Genomic DNA, 18,723 nt, shown 5'->3' on the forward strand with positions numbered 1-18,723 from the left:
TGATATATTTTAAAGCAATGAAATCATCTTGAAGAAGAGAGAGAGAGCATCAAGTTTTAGTTTTGGAGAGGAGAGAAGTTATATCTACAGACTCAAAAAAAGAAAAACATATCATTCTTATAAACCAAGGGCACCTAGAGGCGTTTTCCCCTGACCAGCCTCAAAGTAAAAGATCAACATTGCAAGCATAGCGAGCCTAGAGTGCTTAATCTCCGCAACCTTCAACCGCTCCAGCTTCTCCCTGTCCGGCTCATAAACACCGTCCCGTGACTTCCCGGCGAGCCCCAACGGATCAAAGAATCTCCCACCAGGATATCCTTGATCACCGGTGTAGTTTGCGAAATTCTCAGCGGTCCTCGACCACGGCGTCGCCCACTCAACGGACTGAGAGTCAGGGTTGAAGAAGTCCACCCACCGTTTGCTCTCCACCCACCCCATGAGAAGCAGCTGCGTCCCGAGAAGTGATCCGAAAGAGAACGGCGCGATGGCTCGTGGGTCAGCTCCGGCTTCGAACCACGGCACGCCGCTCCACGCCTGGCCAACGAAGATCCCGAGAACAGCTGCCATCGCCCATCGGCCGTGGATCAGCTCTGCCTCTCTGTACCATTTTAGAAAAGCCGGGTCTTTTCCCAAACCCAACGGGTCGAACCCGAAATCTCCGGGTAGCCTGTCAAAAACATTCACACGTGGCTCAGAAAAGTCAGTGGCTTTCTTACAAACTATGTGATAAAACCAAATTTGAATGGAAAAACGTTCAGAAATTTCTCAACTTTATGAACAATCAGAATCATATCATTGTTGTTCCATGGTACATATTCTAGTAACAGAGAGATTTGAGTGGATAGACTTACGAGCCATCGAGCCATTCAGGGTCGAGGAAGTTGCCGCCACCTTTAACGGCGGGGATCCACGATTTCTTGGGCTGAGCAGCCGCAGCAGCAACGATCAGAGTTTTCCTGCCAACTCTCGCAGCTCCAGCGCCTACGCCGTTTCCCAACGCGGCGGCACTCCTCTTGCCTCCGGAGAGGAAGGAAGAACCAAGCCCGCTGAGCACAGCTCCGGAGACAGTCATCGCCATGAGATCTCTACTAAGTCTCCTCTGTTTTGTTTTTTTAACCTCGAGAGGGTGGAAACGAGTGTTTTGTTTCTCTCTGTTTTCTGGAGTGAAGAAGGAATGAGAGAGAGGAGATTTAGAGGGAGAATGAGGAGATGATGAGAATCTATAGATGAAATCTCAGAGGCTGTCGTGGATAGATCTCTAACCAATCAGAACTCAGAAACAACATTCACCATATCCACATCACCCACGCTTGTCTTTTAGTAAATTTTCATTTTTTCATATAATCTAATTTTGCAAAAGAAGTACGGAAATGACACGTGGATACAGGAGACAACTCTTATTGGAGAATGCAAATGTACAATGTGGCATTTTAGATTACGTTACATATATTTATGATTTTTAACAGAAAAAGGAGAAATTTGAAAAACATATGAAATCAACGATTAAATGGCGGGGAATCCCAAGAGGGTGCAGGAAGCTGAACAACCGGCTGATTTGAACCCATGTCCGGGTTTGGATATGGATGTTCCGGTATTGTTGGGATGGACGTAACCGGTGGTTGCTCCGGCGGTAGCCATGGATTCGTTACCTCTGGTGGCGTGGTAAAGACGGGAGTTTGCGGTGGAAAATCTAGAACTGGTGGTGTGGAGAATATTGGAACAACCGGTGGATCTTGTACAATCGGAGGTGTTGTGAAAACTGGTGGGAAGTCTTGAACCGGAGGAGGGAGATTCGGCGGAAGTTCTTGAACCGGTGGGGGTAGAATTGGTGGAAAGTCTTCAACAGGTGGAGGCAAAATAGGCGGCAACTCTTGAACCGGTGGAGGTAAAATCGAAGGGAGGTCTTGAACCGGCGGAGGTAAAATCGGAGGGAGATCTTGAACCGGTGGAGGAATGATCGGCGGGAAATCTTCAACCGGTGGAGGAAAAATCACGGGAAGGACTGATGGTGAAGGTGTTGACTGGTCAATTGGTGGCTCGTTTGTGTCATCAGGTGGTGGAAACTCCGGTGTAGTTTGGTCAGGCGGTAGTATCGGAGGTGTGTCTTGAACCGGAGGAGGAATAATTGGCGGGAAATCTTCAACTGGTGGTGGCAAAATCTCAGGAAGGATGGGTGGCGGTGGTGTTGACTGGTCAAAAATTGGTGGCTCGATTGTTACATCAGGTGGAGAAAACTCTGGTGTAGTTTGGTCAGGCGGCGATGGGTTCAGTGGAAAGCTGTCTACTGGTGGTGGTGAAGTTCCAGTGGTTATATCCGGCGGTGGAAATAGTGAAGTTGGTGGTGTTAATGTAGAGCGATCTAATGGCGGAGGAAGGAGGATAACAGGTGATGCAGGCGGTGATATGGTGGTTCTATCAGGTGGTGAAAACGATGTCATTGGTGGCATTGGAGGGAGGTCAGAAACCAACGGCGGAGGAGGTGTACCGTTAGATATTGGAGTTATGGCACCTAAAAGAGGAGGAGGTGAACCGGTTATTCCTGGAGTGCCGCTACCTAATAAAGGAGGAGAAGAACCAGTGGTTCCCGGACTTCCGCCGCCGAATAGAGGAGGAGGTGAACCGATGATCCCCGGAGCTCCACCGCCTAAAAGAGGAGATGGTGTTATCGTAAATGGTGGCTGTGAAACCGTGCCACCAGGTAATAGTGGTGGCGGAGATAACACTAATGGAAAGGATGGTGATGGAAGAGAGGAAGACAATGGTGGCGGAAGGAGAGCAGAGGGTGGAGGAAGGGGAAGCACGGGAGTAGGTGTAGGTATGATTGGAACTGGAGAAGGAGTAGTAGGTGGAGGAAGGGGAAGCACAGGAGTAGGTGGAGGTAGGATTGAAACTGGAGAAGGAGTAGTAGGTGGAGGAAGGGGAAGCACAGGAGTAGGTGGAGGTAGGATTGGAACCGGAGAAGGAGTTGCTGATGGTGTTGGTGGTGGTGGCGTAGTTGGAAATAAATGTGGAAATGGAGGGAGTAGAATCGGTATAGGGACAAAATGGATAACCGGTGTTACTGGTGGCGATGGGCAGGGTACTGGTGCAGGTGGAGCCGGTGCTGCGGTGCAAGCAATACAAGGCTGAGCAGGAGGCGGTGCCGGGGCTGAGACACAAGTAACGCAAGGCGCCGGGGGAGGAGACAGTGTCGGGGCTGTGACGCAAGTAGTACAAGGGACAGGAGGAGGAGGCGATGGTGGAGGTGGGCAAGGAACAGGGATTGGCGGTGGTGGTGGTGGTGATGCTTCTACACAAGTAACACATGGTGGTGACGGTGGTGGTGGGCATGGTGTGACAACCGGAGGTGGCAGTGGTGGTGGTGAAATAGGTGGTGGTAAAGCTTGCGGAGGAGGTAGGAAAGGGTTTTGAGGACAAGGCACAATTGGGAAGTTCCATTGACCGCAAGTGCCGAACACGCATCTGAAGAACACATCGCATTTAGTAGCAAAAGCTTCGCCGTTTCTACTTTGGTTTTGTCTTCTGCTTTTGACTCTTCTGTGTCTTTTTCTAACCAAACCTGTCTTGTCTTGGTCTCTGTGTGTCTGTGAATTAGCTTTTGTGTCTGTTACTAAAACACTAAGCAAAAGCAGTGCAACTAGACATACTATTACAACTCGTCTCATCTCTGTTCTTTTTTTCTTGGTAATACATGCAAGAACTGAACTACGCATGTGTATAAATTTATAGTAGAATCATTGATGGTCGACAATGTTATCGATTATTGGGACTTCTTACGTTTGTCACTACGAACGAAAGACTTCAATTTTGTAAGGATTCAATGAATATTTTTTGGTAATAAAGGAGAATATTTATTTGGTTACACAATCCAATGCAAAGATGCAATAAGTAAAACTGACTACTCGTAATTTAGAGCTCTCAAGTCTGAAGTGAGTGTTAGCCAGCCTGCAGCCTTGCTGTTCAAAGAATATTGAAGTGAATATCGACAGAACTATTTCGTTTGTGTTGTAAACCGGTTTAGAGTCAATATGAAACGCATACACCATTCTAGTAAGTCTGACTTTGAGCAGCACAACAGGTTTGGTTCAGTAGACCAACCAAGATCATGATGGTTGGATTTGAAAACCAGTCTGTATGACATCCAAAAGAACAGTTTTATCTTCTTCTGCGCACAAGCAAGTGGAACAATCGGAAAGGCTAGACCCCCAAAAAAATTTAACCATATAAAATCACGGTCTATAAACCCGGTTTGATCAAAACTGGTCAAATAAGTGACCACATCTGAAAGAATGGAACGTGGAGATGAAATACAATGAGTACATCATATGAACAAACAAATGGTAAGTGAGAGACTGTGAGAGAGTAGAAAAGGTAAAAAAATAAATGCATGCAAATAAACATATAACGTGGCGCTAATTCTTCGATTCATCTCTGCTCGAAGAAAACTGCATTCAATTTAGAAACGATTTCTTATTTTCGAGAGTTGTTTATCTTTTCTCAAGCCGTTGCTTCAGCTGCTACAAGTCCAGCCCATTATAGCTTTAAAAAGAACAGTTCGCTTTCATGGGCTTTAAATGTACTAAATAAAGGATACAAAGGCCTCTTTAAAATTTAAAGCCCATTTAACGTAATTAATCAAAGTCGCACAGTTGAGAATTGAGATATCTCCCAAGTACACGGATAAAAATAAAGTATTTCAGACAGAGACACAGAACAAAACACGAATTAATGTACTTACTGGGAAAAGCTTAAAGGTTACACGAATAGATATTCGATCCAATCTAGTAGTATAGAACTATCAGTTTATCATCTTCTTCAGTCTAAATGATGTATCTCCCTTGTGAAGACTCCTCATCACCAGTTCCCAACGCTTCCTCTATGGTAAGAAAATTTCCGATTTGATATATAAAATTCCTGGTTGAATCAGCTTTTGGGGGGGTTTGTTCGTAATTTTGTTTGAAGGAGTTTAGACATCATAGTGTGGGAATGTGAAACGGAGAGAAGAAACCCTAACTTGAGTTGATATCTGTTTTCTTCTCAGTTAATGAGTATTTTTTTTTTTTGGGTTTAATCCATTTTGTTTTGGTCAATTAGCAGGCACCAAAACCGAGGATGATGATACAGAAATGCGAAAATGGATTTAAGATGAGGAAGCTGAATGATGATATTAAAGAAAACAATGACTCGTTACAGATGGAGTCAAACATCACACATGCAGAGGCGGCGAATAAGCTTCCTCTAGTTTCTGAACCAGAAGCAGCAGCTTTGGTGCCTCATGAAACCAAGCCCGACACTACTGAAGGTATTTGGTTTTTACACTCATCTGCGGTTTATTAATTAAGCTATAAGGATTTTTCAAGGTATTGGATTTAGGGTTTATAAGCAATTCATAGTATGAGAAAATCCACTGATATGATTCCTCTCTTGGAGACCGCAGAGCTGTTGCATTCAATTAATCAAAAGCTAAAAGTTGTCAGATTTGTCTCTCAGGTTTCAGGTTTCTTAGTTATGATGATGATGCATGTTGTTTTGTATATGTATATTAACATTTTGTTTTGTTATTCACAACGCATGTGTTAATAAGAAGATACTCAGAAAGTATGTGCCAGAGAACAGTTGTATAAGCTATGTAGTTTGAGGCATTGGAAAACACCATTGTATAAGTTCTTCAACCAAGATGGCCCTGACAATAAGAAATTGTAAGGGGGAGGATATGGTTTCTGCACTCTCTCTAACATTTTCTCTTTTTTTTTTTCAGATTAAAATCGTCTGGCATTAACATGGCTTTTTGTTTTTGTTTTGGTTCAGATTTAAAGTCGAAGTCAATGTTGAAATAAAGGAAGTTTCAGGGATAACGGTTCTGGAGTGTTTTGGAGATCCACACAACAAGAAGAAAATAGCAGCTGAGCAGGCAGCGGAAGTAGCGCTTTGGTTTCTCAAGAATGTGGGTCATACCGTCCAGACTGACAATGCTTCTGGTCGTAAGGGAGGACAAAAAAACGCTTTAGAATCTGTTAATAACATATGACTTAAGTAGGTCTAGTTTTGTTCATGTTAATTGGCTTTTAGCTGGTTAGCATTTGATAGAATCTCTCTACCTAGGGAGTTCAAAAGTGTGTAAGCCTCTGCCCTCAACATTCTCACCTCGTATAAGAGACTATGTTTGATGTCTGTCAAAGTTTGTGTACAAGGATCATCTTTTCTGTAACGTTAATAGTAAGTAAAAACTATGAAGTTATGGTTAACATTTCTCTCCGTAACAGTCACTCAAAGAGTGGACTCATATGAAATGAAGTTAGCAAAGATATATCCAGTAGATAACTAAGGACTTGCGTTTATTCAAAACTGTTCTCTTACCGCATCTATTGCATGACGAGTGTAGAACTATAGATTACTATCTATATGTTGCAGAAAGCTGAAGCTGGAGAGTGAAAATGCATCTACAAGGAAAGTAAAACGACCTTTGGCTCTCTGCAGACAGTATTACATCCAACTCTAAATCATTTCTTGTGTCCATGTGCTGCACTGGATTTCAGAAGCAACTACTATTCTGCTGGCTTATCTGGAACATGAGGCAAGTGCAAGCAAGAATTTCTCAAAACCAACCTAAGAAATAGCATCAGTTTAGTGCTTCTTTGATATACAGGTAAGTAAGAGTTGCATACCCTTCATATGCAAATAAATGATCCATTGGGGTACTCGCATTTTGACTTAGCCTGAGATATTTTTGGCGAAATAATATGACTGTTGGATATGAAGTACTGTACATAGAAAAATGCATCATTGTCCCGGAAGTTGAGCCAGCAGTGGAACAATTCTCATGTAATCTTAAATGCACTACACGGATAGTCAAAGTTCATTCTCATCGGTTTTTATAGGCTGTGATTGTTCAATCCTAAGGATTACAGGTGAAGATTTTAGAGAGAGAGAGAGAGAGAGAGAGAGAGAGAGAGAGAGAGAGAGAGAGAGAGAGAGAGAGAGAGAGAGAGAGAGAGAGAGAGAGAGAGAGAGAGAGAGAGAGAAGAGAGAGAGAGAGAGAGAGAGAGAGAGAGAGAGAGAGAGAGAGAGAGAGAGAGAGAGAGAGAGAAGAGAGAGAGAAGAGAAGGAGAGAGAGAGAGAGAAGAGAGAGAGAGAGAGAGAGAGAGAGAGAGAGAGAGAGAGAGAGAGAGAGAGAGAGAGAGAGAGAGAGAGAGAGAGAGAGAGAGAGAGAGAGAGAGAGAGAGAGAGAGAGAGAGAGAGAGAAGAGAGAGAGAGAGAGAGAGAGAGAGAGAGAGAGAGAGAGAGAGAGAGAGAGAGAGAGAGAGAGAGAGAGAAGAGAGAGAGAGAGAGAGAGAGAGAGAGAGAGAGAGAGAGAGAGAGAGAGTATTGTTTATAAGAACACTGATTAAGAAAGAGCATTTGAAATGTTTAAAGCACACAGTAAGTAGCTGCGCTTCTTTAATCCTAAACTCTTTTAGAGATTCAAGTTAATTATTAGAAGTTAAATCTTTATTAATCACAGAAAACCATTATATAGGTTACGACACAAGATATCATAACCTAAAAAAAAGAAATTAGCTATAACGTTAATTAAAAGAAAAACATCTAAAATCTTCCATTTACAAAAATAAAACATCTAAAATCTTAATCTAACTTAAAACAGAAAAATTGTGAAAACCATAACTCTTATTCCAAAACCATATGCCATATCATTAAAACTCTCTTTCTTGACTAGGAGCTTGTCCTCAAGTTCCAACTTTAGGCATGTTTCTAGCAGCTTCTCTATGCTCTCCCTCGTTATCTTCGTCAAACGGTTCGTCATCTTTGATTATCTCCAATCCATGACCAACATTAAATGAAACAGAACCGGGTTACATACATGTTCTCGAGTAAATGGTTCATCACAATTGAAACAAAGTCCTTTTGTTCGTTACTCAACCATTTCTTCTCTAATCAACTTCTTCCAATATTGTTTTTGTGGAGTCTGTTTATTTTCCTCTTGCTGAGGCTGGACTGAATGTTTAGCTTGTGGATCCAGATGCCCTCCAAATGTTCACATCTGCTTATCACCATCAGTTTTGTATTCATTGTCCCGCGCATATTCCATATCTTCAAAATTGTCTGTTAGTCCAACACAAAACTGCCACAATAGTTGATCTCCAGTCAGCCTTGTTTGCCGTCCTAAGCATTCTTCAAACTGATTGCAGTATTAATCTACTGTCCACGTGTGCCTTAAATTAGACAGTTCTCTAACTAGATTGACTGAGTCAGCTTTTCCGAAACGATATTTACAAATTCTTTTGAACTCAGCCCAACTTAACCTGTGAGTGACCAACCGTTAAAGGTTATTGTTCCAATGATATGCTTGCCCTGTTAACACAAATGTGGCTTGCCGCACCTTGGTATCGTCATTAAAACCTCTCTGATCTATAAAATAATCATCACACTTTTGCAACCATTCAACTGCATTTGTAGAACCATCATATGGCGGAAATTCCGTCTTTGATGGTGGCACAATGTAGCTAATCTCCCTTCCAATTCAATCTTTGGTGCACTCAAAAATCACTTGAGCGTAACTTGGGTGAAACTCATTCACTGTTGCACCAATTGGTCTTACTGGCCAATCACCACCTCCATCCACTTTTTGATGGCATCGTTCTCTTTCAACATCTCGAGTTGGCCATTGTCAGTTGAAGAGAATTTTTTTTTTGCTCTTCTCTATCCACTACGCCATTTCTTGTGGGTACATTTTTCAATAATGTTAATGGCGTACAACTTGTACCCTCACCAGCAACCTGTGTTTTCTTACCTTTACTACCTTCTAAGCTCACTTACTACTTTTACTTCAGAAAATTCTTCTGTGAAATTTTTTACCAGTGACCTCTATTCTGAATTTAGCCATGTAGAATTTTCTTTGATTGGTGCATGATTTTCTCCTTGGATAGAGGTGAATGTTTCCAAAACCTTCGTGGTGGTTTCAAGAGCTGCTTGTTGTCTCTTGCAAAGCGTTTATGTCTGACTGCATGAGACTCATCTTTGATTTCATCTCTTGTATCAACTCCATCCCCTGTGCTAGCTGTTTCACAATCGTCTCAGTGTCCCCCATTGAATCAATTAGCTGTGATACCAAGTTGATATGAGCTGATTGCGATTTCATAACTGGCACCGTGTTTATACGTGAAGAAGAGAAAGAGAAGTAGCTAACTTCTTTAACCCTAAGCTCTTTTTAATTTAGGTTACTGACACAGTATCATAACCTAAATTAAAAAGAATTAGCTATAAGGTTAACTAAAAAGAAAACATCTAAAATCTTAATCTAACTTAAAACAGAAAATCATGAAAACCATAACTCTTATTCCAAAAAACCATATGCCATATCGCAGAGATCAAAGAAAGTGATAAGAGATGATGAACACCAACCAGTTTTTTTTCTTCCAATTACAGGAAATCATTCGTAGCAATCTCTTTGGAGACTTAAGCTCAGCAACAGTGAGAGAGAAGGGTTGAACAGATGACAACAGAAACTCAACGTAACATCTGTACATCAATGATTGCTACTTGACAACAAAAAAAATGAATTTAGTATCTCGAACCAAGTGGGGAAACTAATAATATAAAAATAATGTATTTATAAAATGAAAATACCTTATGATTGTGTATATATACATACATACGTTAAAAATACATAATAAATGTTGTATACCATCTACATATATATTATAAATAGTAGAGGAAGGAAAGCAATCGTCTCTCTGTGTCTCTCATCCAATCAGGTGCCTTGGTCTCTCTCTCTCAGCTTTGGCGTTCGTGGTGCATCTTCTCTTTTCTCTACTCTTTCCTCTTCTGGGTGTTGATTTTAATTTTATTATATTTGTTTCTCTTTTTTTGTTTGTTGTTGCGTATTTAATACTTAATCAATCAAACAACAACAGATGCGTCGTTCTGGTGCTGCTGCATCTAAGAAGAAATCGGATTCAATCACATCTTCAGCCACGGATCTCTTTCGCTCAGGTTCTTTCTCCTTCTCTTTCGATCATTGAATCAAAATCTTCCTAGGGTTTATAGTTTAATTGTGCACAAACTTGTGAAACTGGATTGGAATCATAGAGATTTTGAACGATTGAACACTTGAAAATTCAGTAGTTAGACAACTGAAATCGAAAACTAGAATTCATCAACTAATGAGGCTTTGTTATGTTATGACTTGTTCCATTTGTTTTGATGGATATAAATAAATGGGGGTTGGTTGGTTGCAGCATCGAGTAAGGCGACGACTAAAGAAATGGATCGAATAGATCATTTGTTTAATCAGTATGCCAATTCATCTTCCAATCTCATTGAGTATGTCTCTTCCTTCCTTGCTTCACTCTTTTTTCATTCCAATCTTTCAGCTTCTCTTTAATATATGTTTTGGTTATTATTATTAGTCCTGAAGGAATAGAGGAGCTCTGTTCCAATTTGGATGTTCCTCATACTGATATCAGAATCTTGATGCTTGCTTGGTACTCACTCACTACTTCTACTTTGTTTATCTATATCATCCTATTCTTCTTTTTTACCACAATTTCTAAAACTCTCTCACATGGCAGGAAAATGAAATCTGAGAAACAAGGCTACTTTACTCAGGTAAGAAGATCCTTTTTGATACTCCAATCAGGTTTGGTACTCATGTTAGCTAACTGTGTAGGAGGAGTGGAGAAGAGGCCTTAAGGCTTTAAGAGCTGATACACTCAGTAAACTGAAGAAATCCCTCCCCGAGCTCGAGAAAGAGGTTCTTCCAAAGTTTTATGATTTGATCCCTTTCTTCTGAGCATTGATTGGTTCATGCTTAAGCTTTTTTATTCCTTTTTTTTTTAATCTCTTTAAAGGTCAGGAGGCAATTAAATTTTGCAGATTTCTATGCTTATGCCTTCCGCTATTGCTTAACAGGTGCAATATTATTAACTTCAGCTTCTGCATTAGATATATATATATATATATTTTTTGTATTTTTACATGTTTGTTTTGCTGCTGCTAACTGTAGAGGAAAAGCAGAAGAGCATAGACATAGAGACTATATGTCAACTCCTCGAGATTGTCATGGGATCTACATTCCGACCCCAAGTTGACTACTTTGTCGACTACTTAAAGGTCTCTCACAAATCTCATTGTTTGAATACATCACTCTCACTCTTATCATATCCCATGACTGATTTTTTTTTGTCTGTGTTGACAACAGATCCAAAACGACTACAAAGTCATAAACATGGATCAATGGATGGGCTTTTACAGGTTCTGCAATGAGGTATATACCAGTTCCTTGATTCTTTTTTAGTTTTTTTTACTGGCTTGCCAGTTTCATCAACTAAACAATAGAAATTTGTTAATAAACATTTGCAGATAAGTTTCCCGGAGATGACGGAATACAATCCAGAGCTTGCATGGCCTTTGGTTCTCGACAATTTTGTTGAGTGGATTCGTGAAAAACAAGCCTGAAAAGCTTTTACCCTGTATCGATCGGTGTTTGGTTTTTGCAGGATCGTTGGTTCCTTCTCAACAAACAGATTCAGCAAGACTTTTATTTCAGTTTCTTCAATCCTTCAAAAACATTGTTTAAAAACAAACAACACATTATATGATTTTTGTTACATGTGATTAACTTCAATAGAGGGGAACACACTATGTTTGAAATACTATACTCGTTTTTTCCAATTCTATTTGTAAACCAATGGTGACTTGGTCCAAACGAGTATAAAATGCTTAAATACTAATGAAGCAGAGCAGAGCATTTATAACCATCAGATTCGTTTTCCAACGGACGGTGTAGATTAGGTTAAGACAAATATTAAGAAATAAACACAGGCACAGAAGATGTTCTCTTAAACCCTAGGGGAAGACTAGATCTTTGATTCTGCTACTGTCTTCTTCCATCTCTGTCAATGTCTCGCCTAGTCAGATGTCTGAGAAGAACAGTGATATCTACTAACTTATCACCTTCGTTTTCTTACCGAAACCATAGGGTGTGTGTTCAGCCAATCCAAAACCCTAGTTTGTTAATTGTTCCCAAGTTTCTAAGCTCGGGAAGCTACGTGTCGGAAATGCGGAAGTCAGCGTTCGAGGGTAACATTCTCCGATTAATTCGTTCGGAGATTCAGTCCGAGCTCGATCACTCTCCTCCTCTCCAGGTATTCATTCTTGCAACTGTTTCGAGTCACCACCTCTGTTTATTGTTTATAAGGAAAGGTTTGAACATTTTTGGAAATGGAATCAAGTTTTCTGCCACATTGAATTGATTGTTGTTAGTTAAATACACTTATAAGCCCAATTTAAGATGATGTGGGAAGAAGAAGTATACTCTGTTTTGTCTTGATTGAATCAGTATTCTTGCCTGATACTACAGAGAAACTGGTTCCTTCCTGTCTGAATGATCTGTTTACTGTTTTCATCAGCCTGAGGAAAGGTTTGGCCCATTCACGGTGGATGAGCGGCCAGGAGAGCAGTGGGTTAGCTTGAGAAGAAAATATGGGGACAAGGAAGATATAAAGATCGAAGCAACCATGTTTGATGGATCAGTTCCATCTTCAAAGTCTGCAAGCAGTGACCCTGAAGATGTCCAGCTCCACATTACCTTCGTTGTCAACATCTCTAAGGACGGTGATGGTCAGACCTTAGAGGTCATGTGTTCTGCTTGGCCTGATACTATACAGATCTCCAAGTTCTTTGTTCGTAAAAGCAGCAAGAACTCACCTAATGCCTATGTTGGACCAGAATTCGAGTACAGTGATCTCATCTTCTTTTTATACATAAAGTTTCCTTCCTTTTGTTCTGTTTCTGATGCAATGGAACTAAACTTTGCCTTTGGTTAATATACAGGGAAATGGAAGATGAACTTCAGGACTCAGTGTATCAATTTTTGGAGGAAAGAGGTATAAGCGATGATCTTGCTGTGTTCTTGCATCAGTACATGAAGAACAAAGATAAAGCCGAGTACATCAGATGGATGGAGACTGTTAAATCTTATGTTGAGCAAAAATAAATTTCTTTTCCATACCACATTCTCAAGCATCAGATGAATGTGTTGACATGTATTGATACGTAGTTAATTATTTATGATTAAAAGTTATTTATCATTAAAATCAGATTTATTTTCAAACACTCGTATTATCCTTCACGTGGAAACATACTACAGAGCTAAAGAAAACAGAATTAGATGAGAGAAACAGACGGTTGAATAAGCTAAACTGGAAAGTAGGGATGAAAGTTTGCTGTACGCTTTCACAAAATATTTATATTTTTGATCTTTAGATTCTTTACTAGAACACTGATGATCACGTACACGAATCTAACATAATGGGAAAACCAGCCGTGGCCCAACGGAGAGATTGAATCCAAAGACATGGGCAATGTCTACTTGGTTAGCCAGTAAATGAGTATGAGAAATGTGCAAACAGCCGCAACGAGTGAAAGAATGATTGTATCCATCGATTTTTTCCTCTTTATCGCTGACAGAATCGTGTTCACCTGCAGTGGGTTTGACCATAGTATCGCAGAGTGAGGTATCCGGATGATACTCGGGGCATAACCAAACAAAAAGAAAGCAAAGAGCAAAGAAATGTTTGAAAAATAAGAGAAAGGAAAGCTGTTGGTACCGTGGGTAGACGGCTGGTGACATTGCTAAGCTTAGAGTTGATGCCTCCAAAAGTTGAACGCTGAAACACGAGTGTACCAAGCGTTGCCTGAGCTTGTGAAATGACACCATCCATCTGCACCGTTTATATAATACTCAGTTGTTAATTAACCTGTAGAGTCTAACAGTTAATAACTGGCGTACGGTGTTATTATTGACCTGCGCTGTATTGCGGTTGATTCCCACATGTTCTTTGAGCAAGGCTTGCTCTGTAGAGCCACCCCCTTCTTCTAAGTCTAATCTAGTCCGGTCAAATTCTCTAAAGTCCTCAAGAAGTGAAGCGTGCTCTTGTTTTGCTTTAAGACTTGAGCGGTGTCGATAAAACTCCTGCCATTTTTAATTAATTAGTCATTCATACACATGGAACAAAGACTGATTTAACTACAACATCATAGGTTGACATAAACTAGTCCAAAAAAAAGATAATACCTGAGAGAGATCTTGAAGGATCTCCTGATGTCGAGTTAAAGTATGTGAGACCATCTCTGAGCCACCAGAAGAAACCCATGCTTGCATCTGCGCGTTAACTTGTTGAAGTTGACTTAGAAGTAAATCAATCCCAGCTTCGAGATCACTCTCAGCACCATCTGACTTGGTTAAAGCCTTATTAGTGGAAACAAGTCTGCGGTATGAATGCATCTGCTCGTCAAGCTGAGCTTCAATCTTTCTAGCCTGCTCAAAAATCCAACAATAAAAGAAAGCATCGTCACTTATTTGTGTACGAAAAGGCAAGATTGCATCTCTTAACATTACAATTGGATTCAAACCCAAGAAGAATAATATCGAATCAGTTCACTAATACGGTATTAGTAATACCACAATTCAAACATCACATACGCAAATTCTATTCAGCAGCTTCTAATCAAGAGTTTACACAAGAGTTTACCTGTTTGCGTAAAGCATCCCAAGAGCTAGGAACGTCCATGGCGTCTAATGAATCCGTCAAAATCTCCGGCGAGAAATGTTTTTTTCCGGCGATACAAAATCTGATGCGGAACTTTTTTTCCCAGATCAAAGTAACTGAACCTTCGCCAAACCCGAAAGAAGCGATCCAATTGGTCCGGAAAGGAGAGAAGTAGTGTAATTACGGATCAGATCGAGAGAAGAAGAAGAAGAAGAAGAGAGTTGGTTTGGAGACGCAGACAGAATTTTTTCTGCGTGCCCCTTCAACGGCAATTTGGTTCCTTTTTGCGGTCGTAATCAAAACTAATTAATTCGACAGTGACGAAGATTATTTGATCCTGTGCTTCTCACCCACCTTAAGGTTATATAGCGCTAGAAAGTTGACTCGCACGTGATTTTTATAGAACCTTAAACGCAAGAACGACATCGTTCAGTACTAAATACTGTATGTCCGGCTTGGTCCAAGATGATTTTAGGCTACATTGAAACTAGCTTTTACTGGAAATCCCGATATATTTTTTCCGGTTAAGTTGATAATTTCATTTTGTTTCAGTATGTCTTCGGTTCATTTTTCTCAATTTGATTTTAACCGGTTAAAGAACCTAGTGGACACAGTGAAGCTGCGCTGGTCTTCATATTTGTTCTTCCTTTTAGTGGATATGAGACCTCTTCAACAGTTTCTCCATTATTGGTGTAGAGTACTAGAGTGCTGTATCATTACTATACCACTGTGTTCTTCTTTCTCTCACTCTTTGGGAAAAGATGGGGAACTGTGTATCACTAGACATATCGTGTGATCAGACGTTGAACCACGCTTGTGGCTGCTTATTCGGTGATGGAAACTACATTCACATGATGGAAACAAACCTCAAGACCCTGGAGAAAACTATGCAAGAACTTGAAGAGAGACGAGATGATCTGCTACGAAGAGTTGTCGTAGAAGAAGATAAAGGTCTGCAACGGCTTTCTCAAGTCCAAGGATGGTTTTCAAAGGTACAACGCGTTAGATCCCAAGTCAACGATCTGCTTGAGGCAAAGTCAACTGAAGTTACAAAATTGTGTCTGCTTGGATATTGTTCTAAGAAGTGCATTTCAAGCTGCAGCTATGGTAAAAGAGTGTTGAAGAAGTTAAAAGAAGTTGAAGGTCTTCTAGCTAAAGGAGTTTTCGAAGTGGTGGCTGAAAAAATACCCGTACCAAAGGTGGAGAAGAAGCACATCCAAACCACGGTTGGTTTGGCCTCAACGGTGGAGAAGGCATGGAACAGACTCATGAAAGATGACAAAAGAAGTTTAGGTCTTTACGGTATGGGGGGAGTGGGCAAAACCACACTCTTGGCTTGTGTCAACAACAGATTCTTCCAGGTGGTTAACGGATTCGATGTTGTGATGTGGGTTGTGGTTTCTAAAGATCTGCAAAACGAGGGTGTTCAGGAGCAGATCTTGAGAAGGTTATGTCTTGACAAGGCATCATGGAAACAAGAAACAGAGAACGAGAGAGCCTCTCGCATAAAGACTATCCTAAACCGAAAGAAGTTTGTTCTGCTGTTAGATGATTTATGGAGTGAGATAGACTTGAACAAGGTAGGAGTTCCACAGCCAACCAGAGAAAATGGATCCAAGTTAGTTTTCACCATTCGTTCGAAAGAAGTTTGCAAAGACATGGAGGTTGATGATATGATGGAAGTCGTTTGTTTGTCCCGTGACGAATCATGGGAGCTGTTTCAACAGAAAGTTGGAGACAATCCCATAAAGAACCATCACGATGTTCTTCCACTCGCAAGAAAAATTACTGAGAAATGTTGTGGCTTGCCGCTTGCGCTATGCGTCATCGGCAAAGCCATGGCGTGTAAAGAGACTGTACAAGAATGGCATCATGCTATCAACGTTCTCAACTCGTCTAGCCACGAGTTTCCGGGGATGGAAGAAAAGATTCTTGCCATTTTGAAGTTCAGTTACGATAGTTTAAAGGATGAGAAAGTCAAAATGTGTTTCTTGTATTGTTCTTTGTTCCCGGAAGATTATGAAATAGGGAAGGAGAAGTTGATAGGATGCTGGATTTACGAAAGATTTATCGACGAAAACAGCAGTGAAGAAGATGGAGCTAAGAACCAAGGTTATGATATAATCGGTTCGTTAGTTCGTTCCCATCTACTGATGCATGGTGTCCTCACACTGACCGTTAAAATGCATGATGTGATACGCGAGATGGCTCTGTGGATAGCATCTAAGTTCAAAGAAACGTTTTGCGTTAGACCCGGTGCGTATTTACGCCGTATACCAAACGACATCAAGTGGGAGATCGTGAGAAAGATGTCACTAATGAGCAACCAGATTGCTGAGATACCTTGCAGTGCCAAGTGCCCCAAGCTTTCAACCTTGTTACTCCAGAGTAATAAGTTGGTGGACGTTTCAGGTGGATTCTTTCGGTTTATGCCTTCACTTGTGATCTTAGATCTTTCGAGGAACTTTTGTCTCTCTGGATTACCAGAAGAAATTTCCAACTTAGGTTCCTTGCAATATCTGAACTTATCATACACAGGACTCAAATCGTTACCAGATGGTTTGAAGAAGCTGAGGCGACTAGTGGAGTTGAATCTGGAGTTCACTCGTGAACTTGAGAGTGTTGCTGGGATAGCAACAAGTGTTCCGAATCTCCAAGTGCTGAAACTGTTTTGTTCCAGAGTTTGTGTTGGTGACATACTAATGAAAGAGCTGCAGCTCTTGGAGCATTTGAGGGTTTTAACAGCAACGGTAGAAGATGTCATGATCCTTAGAAGCATTCAAGAAGTGGACAGGCTGGCGAGAAGCATGAGAAGTATATGTCTCAGCAATATGTCAGCACAAGTTGTAGTACTAAACACTAAAGCTCTGGAAGGTGTTGAACGGTTTACAATTTGGAACTCAAAAATCTCTGAGATAAAGATAGAATGTGAAAGCGACAAGACTCTTGAGCGTCCAAGTCCTCCAGGCTTCAAGCAGCTTTCAGCTGTACATGTAGTCCGTTTAGAAGGTCCAAAGGATTTGACATGGGTAATGTTTGCTCAAAGTCTCAAGGTATTATCTGTGTCAGGTCCATCAAGTATAGAAGAGATACTAAACAGAGAGAAAGGAATGAGTATTATTAGCAATGCGCATCATCCAAATACTGTGGTGGTACCTTTCGAGAAGCTTGAACTACTTAGAGCGAGTGATTTGGATGAACTTAAGTCAATCTACTGGAGTCATCTGGATGTTCCAAACCTGAGACAGTTTTACTCCCAAGGCTGTCCAAAGCTACCCGAAGCTGCCACCGAGTCTTTCAGACATGTGGAGAGAGTGGAAAGTCGCTTAGAAAGAGGACAGCCTTTGGCCTTAACGTATCTGTGACTTCTTACCTCGACCTTCTTATTATGTACTGCTTCTGTTTCATTGATCTTGTTGTTTAAGTTGCATTCATCAATCAGTTTCAAAAAAAAAAAAATTGCATTCATCAAAGTTAAAAAAAAAAGAGTTCAATTTCAAAGAATTTATTATTGATCTGGTCATCTTCTATGTAATCTCCTCCACTTTCAGATACAGTTATAATCTCAAACAGGGCTTCAAGGTTACGTTATCATCTCTCTGTCTATTTCCTTTTCATCTCTTTGATGTTTCTTTCTTTAAAAGTTTTAACCTTTAGCCACATTTGTTAAGAGGCAAAAAGATGGGGACGACGACGCTATTTAACGACGGTGGAGAAGACCCGTGGCTCGCACCAGACAAGCTCTACCATGTGATATTCTGCTTCACCATCTCTCTCCTCTTCTCAACTCTCGCTTCTCTCTCCCGCTACTCTTTCCTCCGACGTCACTCCATCTGGATCGGATCTGCGTTCTCACTCGCCGCCGGTGCGGCCAAAGAAGCCGCCGATCAGTTCGGTATCTTCCCTTCGGCGGGAGCCTCCGCGAGAGACGCCGTCGCGGACGCCGTTGGAGTTATCATCGCTGCTCTGCTTCTCTTCCTTTGGAAATCTCGAAGATCGCGTCCGGATCCGGGTCAAACCCGACCCATTCTGCCTATTTAGAATGTTATTAATTTTTACTGTATTTGTTACTGTGGATTAATTGATAGAGAGACTGTTAAAAGAGGTCTGATTTTTTTTGGAAATTACAGTTCTGGAAAACGATGTTTTACTTTCACCGAATTCAAGATAAAAA

At 40.9% G+C, this 18,723-nt stretch overlaps 9 protein-coding genes and 1 long non-coding RNA gene across 15 annotated transcripts; 6 read left to right on the forward strand and 4 right to left on the reverse strand.

The window, feature by feature from the left end:
- Positions 1–44: 44 nt before the first annotated feature.
- LOC108812879 (chlorophyll a-b binding protein CP24 10B, chloroplastic) lies at positions 45–1,178 on the reverse strand. Its single transcript, XM_018585266.2, has 2 exons — positions 852–1,178; positions 45–667 (listed from the first exon to the last, which is right to left on the reverse strand). The coding sequence occupies exons 1-2, from the start codon at positions 1,076–1,078 to the stop codon at positions 118–120; spliced, it is 777 nt and encodes a 258-aa protein (XP_018440768.1). The 5' UTR covers positions 1,079–1,178; the 3' UTR covers positions 45–117.
- Positions 1,179–1,471: 293 nt separating this feature from the next.
- On the reverse strand, positions 1,472–2,050 carry LOC108843775 (proline-rich extensin-like protein EPR1). The gene is made up of 2 exons (XM_056989343.1): positions 2,023–2,050; positions 1,472–1,969 (listed from the first exon to the last, which is right to left on the reverse strand). Exons 1-2 carry the CDS (start codon positions 2,048–2,050, stop codon positions 1,497–1,499), a joined length of 501 nt encoding a protein of 166 aa, XP_056845323.1. The 3' UTR covers positions 1,472–1,496.
- Positions 1,840–3,698, forward strand: LOC130511227 (uncharacterized). The gene has a single exon (XM_057008121.1). The coding sequence runs from the start codon at positions 2,170–2,172 to the stop codon at positions 3,127–3,129; it is 960 nt and encodes a 319-aa protein (XP_056864101.1). The 5' UTR covers positions 1,840–2,169; the 3' UTR covers positions 3,130–3,698.
- Positions 3,699–4,689: 991 nt separating this feature from the next.
- LOC108860810 (ribonuclease 3-like protein 1) lies at positions 4,690–6,245 on the forward strand. 4 transcript variants are annotated; one of them, XM_018634663.2, is made up of 4 exons: positions 4,690–4,881; positions 5,095–5,302; positions 5,585–5,699; positions 5,809–6,245. In XM_018634663.2, the coding sequence occupies exons 1-4, from the start codon at positions 4,825–4,827 to the stop codon at positions 6,026–6,028; spliced, it is 600 nt and encodes a 199-aa protein (XP_018490165.1). In that variant the 5' UTR covers positions 4,690–4,824; the 3' UTR covers positions 6,029–6,245. The 4 variants fall into 4 exon arrangements, with proteins under 4 accessions (XP_018490165.1, XP_018490179.1, XP_018490172.1 ...); XM_018634677.2 differs by having other exon boundaries at positions 5,098–5,302; XM_018634670.2 differs by having other exon boundaries at positions 4,691–4,881; positions 5,588–5,699.
- A 1,338-nt stretch (positions 6,246–7,583) lies between these two features.
- Positions 7,584–9,661, reverse strand: LOC130511257 (uncharacterized). The gene is made up of 2 exons (XR_008944886.1): positions 9,400–9,661; positions 7,584–9,097 (listed from the first exon to the last, which is right to left on the reverse strand). It is a non-coding gene; the product is annotated as an uncharacterized LOC130511257 (long non-coding RNA).
- Positions 9,662–9,678: 17 nt separating this feature from the next.
- Positions 9,679–11,654, forward strand: LOC108860764 (uncharacterized). Of its 3 annotated transcripts, none has more exons than XM_018634625.2 (10): positions 9,679–9,789; positions 9,912–9,990; positions 10,236–10,320; positions 10,407–10,481; positions 10,569–10,605; positions 10,667–10,750; positions 10,848–10,908; positions 11,003–11,109; positions 11,198–11,263; positions 11,359–11,654. In XM_018634625.2, the coding sequence occupies exons 2-10, from the start codon at positions 9,912–9,914 to the stop codon at positions 11,452–11,454; spliced, it is 690 nt and encodes a 229-aa protein (XP_018490127.1). In that variant the 5' UTR covers positions 9,679–9,789; the 3' UTR covers positions 11,455–11,654. The 3 variants fall into 3 exon arrangements, with proteins under 3 accessions (XP_018490127.1, XP_056864121.1, XP_018490134.1); XM_057008141.1 differs by having other exon boundaries at positions 9,755–9,786; XM_018634632.2 differs by lacking the exon at positions 9,679–9,789 and adding an exon at positions 9,808–9,826.
- Positions 11,655–11,800: 146 nt separating this feature from the next.
- Positions 11,801–13,111, forward strand: LOC108860789 (uncharacterized protein At2g39795, mitochondrial). Its single transcript, XM_018634643.2, has 3 exons — positions 11,801–12,143; positions 12,408–12,733; positions 12,832–13,111. Exons 1-3 carry the CDS (start codon positions 11,898–11,900, stop codon positions 12,992–12,994), a joined length of 735 nt encoding a protein of 244 aa, XP_018490145.1. The 5' UTR covers positions 11,801–11,897; the 3' UTR covers positions 12,995–13,111.
- Positions 13,112–13,164: 53 nt separating this feature from the next.
- Positions 13,165–14,881, reverse strand: LOC108860799 (Golgi SNAP receptor complex member 1-1). The gene is made up of 5 exons (XM_018634654.2): positions 14,532–14,881; positions 14,075–14,317; positions 13,805–13,972; positions 13,608–13,721; positions 13,165–13,479 (listed from the first exon to the last, which is right to left on the reverse strand). Exons 1-5 carry the CDS (start codon positions 14,568–14,570, stop codon positions 13,366–13,368), a joined length of 678 nt encoding a protein of 225 aa, XP_018490156.1. The 5' UTR covers positions 14,571–14,881; the 3' UTR covers positions 13,165–13,365.
- A 323-nt stretch (positions 14,882–15,204) lies between these two features.
- Positions 15,205–18,240, forward strand: LOC108860730 (probable disease resistance protein At1g15890). The gene is made up of 2 exons (XM_018634584.2): positions 15,205–17,939; positions 18,101–18,240. Exon 1 carries the CDS (start codon positions 15,311–15,313, stop codon positions 17,912–17,914), a length of 2,604 nt encoding a protein of 867 aa, XP_018490086.2. The 5' UTR covers positions 15,205–15,310; the 3' UTR covers positions 17,915–17,939; positions 18,101–18,240.
- LOC108860842 (uncharacterized) lies at positions 18,219–18,673 on the forward strand. The gene has a single exon (XM_018634695.2). It carries the CDS (start codon positions 18,231–18,233, stop codon positions 18,588–18,590), a length of 360 nt encoding a protein of 119 aa, XP_018490197.1. The 5' UTR covers positions 18,219–18,230; the 3' UTR covers positions 18,591–18,673.
- Positions 18,674–18,723: the final 50 nt, after the last annotated feature.

The sequence above is a fragment of the Raphanus sativus genome, chromosome 1 (assembly GCF_000801105.2).
Source record: "Raphanus sativus cultivar WK10039 chromosome 1, ASM80110v3, whole genome shotgun sequence".
Lineage (NCBI taxonomy): Eukaryota > Viridiplantae > Streptophyta > Magnoliopsida > Brassicales > Brassicaceae > Raphanus > Raphanus sativus.